The sequence below is a fragment of the Mauremys mutica genome, chromosome 13 (genome assembly GCF_020497125.1).
Source record: "Mauremys mutica isolate MM-2020 ecotype Southern chromosome 13, ASM2049712v1, whole genome shotgun sequence".
Lineage (NCBI taxonomy): Eukaryota > Metazoa > Chordata > Testudines > Geoemydidae > Mauremys > Mauremys mutica.
The window spans coordinates 50,249,933-50,254,913 of NC_059084.1; the positions used below are offsets into that span (position 1 = coordinate 50,249,933).

The 4,981-nt window shown below is 53.8% G+C and overlaps 1 gene segment (V, D, J or C); it reads right to left on the minus strand.

The window, feature by feature from the left end:
• Nucleotides 1-220: 220 nt before the first annotated feature.
• LOC123347588 lies at nt 221-4,168 on the minus strand. The segment is given in 3 exon segments: nt 221-544; nt 3,667-3,980; nt 4,069-4,168. Coding segments are annotated over 3 exon segments (684 nt in total).
• Nucleotides 4,169-4,981: the final 813 nt, after the last annotated feature.

Genomic DNA, 4,981 nt, shown 5'->3' on the forward strand with positions numbered 1-4,981 from the left:
ATTTGCGCGGCCTGAATTAAGACGTCAACATTTAAATCAGTTCAGCACCTGTGTGCAGACACGTTTCATGGAGCGATCACTCTTCACTGGTTTCTATTTCTGTCTTCATGAATTTTCACCACGTGCAAGTGAAAGCAGAGGCTGTCCCTTTACTGCCATCTAGCGGACAGGTGGGTCTCCTGCTTTTCTATATGAATCAGCGTCACAGAGGTGTGAAACTCTATGTAGGCTCCGCTTCCCCTTTTTGTCCGGTCCCTGCTCTGCTCTGTGTCACTGTGTCTCTGGCGCAGTAATACACGGTGGTGTCTGCAGCTGTCAGCGCGCGGAGCTGCAGGGAGAACTGGTTCTTGGAGGAGTCAGTGGAGATGGTGATTCGGCTCTGGAAGGAGGAGGCGCAGTTCGTGTTCCACGTGGAACCGCTGTAATATCCCCGTCCCAGCCACTCCAGCCCTGTCCCTGGGGGCTGCCGGACCCAGTGCCAGCCGTAACCACTGGTGATGGTGTAACCCGAGACAGTGCAGCTCAGCGTGAGAGTCTCCCCGGGCTTCACCGCTCCTGGGCCGGACTGGACCAGCTGCACCTGGGAGAGGACACCTGGGGAAAAGAACAGAGCTGACTCTCGCCTGGAACCGGTGCATTCCCCACCTCGGTGTTTCTCAGCGTCCCATGAAACACTCACCTGATGGGGCGGCGAGTAGGAAAAGGGAGCAGAGCAGTGCCAGTGTCATGGTGATTGTTAATGGAGACACTCCCCAGCGGGCAGGACCGGGCAGTTCTGTGTCTGGGGAGAGACTGAAGCTGCTAGAACCGGGGGTTGGTATTTAACCAGGAACCCCCGGGGCAGGGATTTGCATGTGGGTTCCCCAGGGTGGGTATAAGAGATGACAGGGGATGAGCGCTCAGTACATGGCGATGTCCCCTGGGGACAGTGTTAGCAGATCTGCCCATTACTTTGGGGTCTGCTCATTTATTTGGGTTACTCTTTGGGGGGCAGGGGGGTTCTGTAATTCTATCAATGTACAGCTTGTGTCACGTGTGTTTTCTCCCTTATGCCAGCACTTTCAAGCTGCCACCCTTATGTGTCCCAGATTCAGCAGGTCCCTATCCCCACTCTCACGTCACAATTGTACTGGTAGTAACCTACTTGATGAGCAAACCCCGCAGGATTTGCCATGCTACAGGGATTTTTAGCTCAGGTGAAAGAAGCGTTGCTGCAGAGTGAATGGGGGAAGCTAAAAACACAAAAGAGTAAAGTTCAGTAAGAGAGAGAGAAGCAACCAACTTAATCATAAAAGTTATTTATTGAATAAAAGTGATAACTACACAAGGAGGCTAAATTCACAGAACATACATTATTAAAGGTTAATACCTAAGATAGAAGGGAAAACAGAGAGAGAGAGAGAGAGAGAGAGAGAGAGAGAGAGAAAGAGGAGGAGGATCTCACCGCTCCCTGAAGCTTGAACTAGTCGGCGTTCCCAGGTGATGGTGGTAGCTCAGGGTCGTGAGGGCAGGAGACAGGCATGATCAGTCAGGAGATGGAGTCCCAGTGGAACTGATGCATAGCTTCAGTCTAAGCACCAGAACACTGACTTGAATATAGGTTGGGGTTTTTGTAGAGAAAGAAGAATGGAGATGTCTTAATCTTGTCACCCTTGTCAGGCGGGGTCTAGCTGTGTCTCCCAATGCCCTTCACTGCTCTCTGCAGGCCTTTCTCTGGTCTGTCTTGGTTCAAGCAGAGACGGGGGGGCGGGGTGTCTCTCAAGAGTCAGACAGGCCAGAGACTGCGCCCTGGTTCCCCCCAAGCACAGAGCTGACTGGTATCAACAGGTGTCCCCATTACACCCCAGAGAGATGGTGCGCACATCTCAGTGCACATGGAATGGGAGGCGGTGGGTTGGAGAGTCTACAGGAGAGGATCCTGGACTGGGACTCAGGAGAATCTGCTGGGACAGGCAGTAACATGCGGGTTTTGGGGCGGGTGGGTGTACCAGGGAGACCTGTGTCCCGTGAGTGCCATGTGGGGGACGGGAGAGCCACCCCCACCCTTCCTGTCACAGGGTGTGATCCAAAGCCTGCTGAAGTCAATGGGTGTCTCTCCAGTGGAGCAGGGGCTAGTGCAAAATGGGCTGGTCGAATAAAATAACTCAGTACGTGTGATGGACGGGCCGGGTCAATAGAAGTGAGATCGTCCTGGGAATCTGTGTTGGGGGAGGAGGTGCAATGGCAGGAGAGAAATCAGAGAATAGTAGGAATAGAAGAGACCAGGAGACGCCATTGAGTGGAGTCCCCTGCACTCCTGGCTGGGCGCAGTGTGATCCAGACCAGCCCTGACCTGTGTTTGCTTCCGGCAGAGCACCCCCAGCGGCGTGCCGCCGTGCTTGGGGTGGTGAAATGGCTAGAGCCACCCCTGCCTGCACCCCCGGCTCTCTGCGATTCTCCATGACTCTCAGCCAGCCAGTAAAGCAGAAGGTTTATTTAGAAGATAGGAACACAGTCCAAGACAGGTCTTGCGGGGACAGACAACAGGATCCTTCCCAGTTAGGTCCATCTTGGGGTCCCAGGAGCACCACAGCCCCCTTGGGGGGGGGGGGTCAGACCCCTGTCTGTCCTTCCCTCTATTCCCCAGCCTGCTCCTGAAACTCTCTCAGTCTCCAGTGTCTCCTCCCCCAGGCCTTTGTTCAGCTTCCCGGGCAGAGGTGTCACCTGGCCTCTAACCCCTTCCTGGGTTCTCAGGTTACATGCTCAGGCATCTTCCCTCCAGGCCAGTCTCCCATCTCCCAGTGCAGACCTTTCTCCCAGGCCAACACCCCCCACGCAGCATTCACAGACCACAGTGAGAACAGTCCCAGTTCGTCACACCCTGGGAAGTCATTTCCCCAGGCGGTGCCTCCCCTTCCCCTTTCTCTGTGCAGACTGTGGGCTCTTCAGGGCAGGGCCAGAAAGCAGGTGCCCAGGGCAGTGACCCCTTCTCGGCTGGGGAGTGAGGGCCCCAATGTCACATTGACAATAACCGCAACTCCTAATGTCCCGTTATCTACACCAGGAAGGAGAATACATTGAGTCCGCTAGGGAACGTGGCTGAAAGCTAAGTGGGGTCATGTGGCAAAGTGCGACATTTCCTCTCCCGAATCTGGGTTGTAAGGCGGGGTGGTGGCGCTTCCAGTTTCTATTCTAGTCTAGTCTCTGCACGTTCCGATACAGAGGTTACCACAGCATCTGGGCGCCTCCCTGTGCATTGCTTCACTCGCCTTGCAGTTCCTATCACTGTGTGAGGTTTCACTTTTCCCTGTCCCAGCCCTATGCACAGTGACATCACCAGTTCTTCAGGCGAGGCTCAGTGGTGAACCCTGAGGTGCGAACGGCAGCGGAGTGGGAGGGAAGCAGCGGGGGATGGGAGCACACGGAGAGAGTCGGGGTTTGCCGGTGATTTCCTTGTTTAACCCTTAGTCCTGCAGTGAGAAGTGACATTGTTGTCACTGCTGTTCTGCAATATCAGGGTATCGACTGCTCGTGTGAACGTTATGACACCTTCACTCGTAGAGACTCGCTCCTTCTCTGCACCTGTCTCTGTGTGTCTGAGAGGAAAATTCCAGCGTTAAATGCCCTGAAGCTCTGTATAGCAACCGCTTCCCCTTTTTGTGCCAGTCCCGCTCTGCTCCGTGTCACTGTGTGTCTGGCGCAGTAATAGGTGCCGGTGTCTGCAGCTGTCAGCGAGCGGAGCTGCAGCGAGAACTGGTTCCTGGCGGTGTCTGCGGCGATGGTGATTCGGCTCTGGAAAGCCGGGGCGTAGCTGGTGCCCTGGCTAGGCCCGTATATGTGCCCCATATATTCCAAGCCTTTCCCAGGAGCCTGCCGGATCCAAGCCCAGTCGTAGCCAGAAGAAATGGAGTAACCAGACACAGTGCAGGTCAGTGTTAGGGGCTCTCCGGGCTTCACCACGCCGGACCCGGACTGGACCAGCTGGATTTGGGACCGGGCACCTGCAAAGACAGGACACGTTACAGTTAAATCCTGACCTCTCTTCCTCGGGGTTCGATCATTTCCCGCGAACTTCTCCTCCTGGCTTACAGGGCGAGATGGCGAGTAACACCAGGAGCGACAAAACCTTCTCCATCTTCTTTAAAAGGTGAGAAAAAAGGACAAAGAATGAAATTCACTTCAGCCCCTGGGCAGGCGGGTCCCGGGAGAACCCAGGAGCTGCTATTTAAATGGGGACCGTGACTGGGAGATTTGCATAAAGATCAGACACTCCGACCTCACCCTTGAAAAGGAGCTGAAACCACCCCAGCTCTTTAATTCTGTCAGTCTCTCAGAGCCATGTAACCGGGCAGGGAAATGAACCAGCCTGCAACTGCACCCTAACTTCCTCCCAGATGTTGCACCCCCTGCCCTGAGCCTCCTCCCACACCCTAAATCCTGGCCAGATCCCACACCACAACTTCTTTAATATTATTTTTATAAAGTGCTCTTATCCAAAGCACTTTACAATAGTTAGCTAATGGTACCAACAATACTTGGAAAGATCGTTAAATGATCAATCAATCAAGGTACCTCACTTTATTTTCATGTACTTGATATTACCTAGAGGAGGAGGATGAAATGACAAACGGGAGCAGGGGGGAGATAAGAGAAGGTTCTTTTTCTTGGCTGGGTCTCAAGGAAGGGCCCCAAAAATGAAGCTGAACACAGGGCCCCAGTAACTCTAAATCCGCTACTGCTTCCTTTTCTTTGGTTTAAACCTGCTGCCTGTTCATTTCATGTGGTGACCCCTAGTTCTTGTGTTCTGAGGCTAAGTGCATCCATGGCTATTAGCCAAGGTGGCCAGGAACACCCCCCGCCCATGCTCCCGTTGTCTCTAGAACTCTGGTTACCAAAATCTGGGACTAGAGGACACGGGGTGGATCACTCAACAAACTGCCCTTTTCTGTTCATTCCTTAGGCGGCACTTGGCTTTGGTCCCTGTCAGAGGAGAGGCTACTGA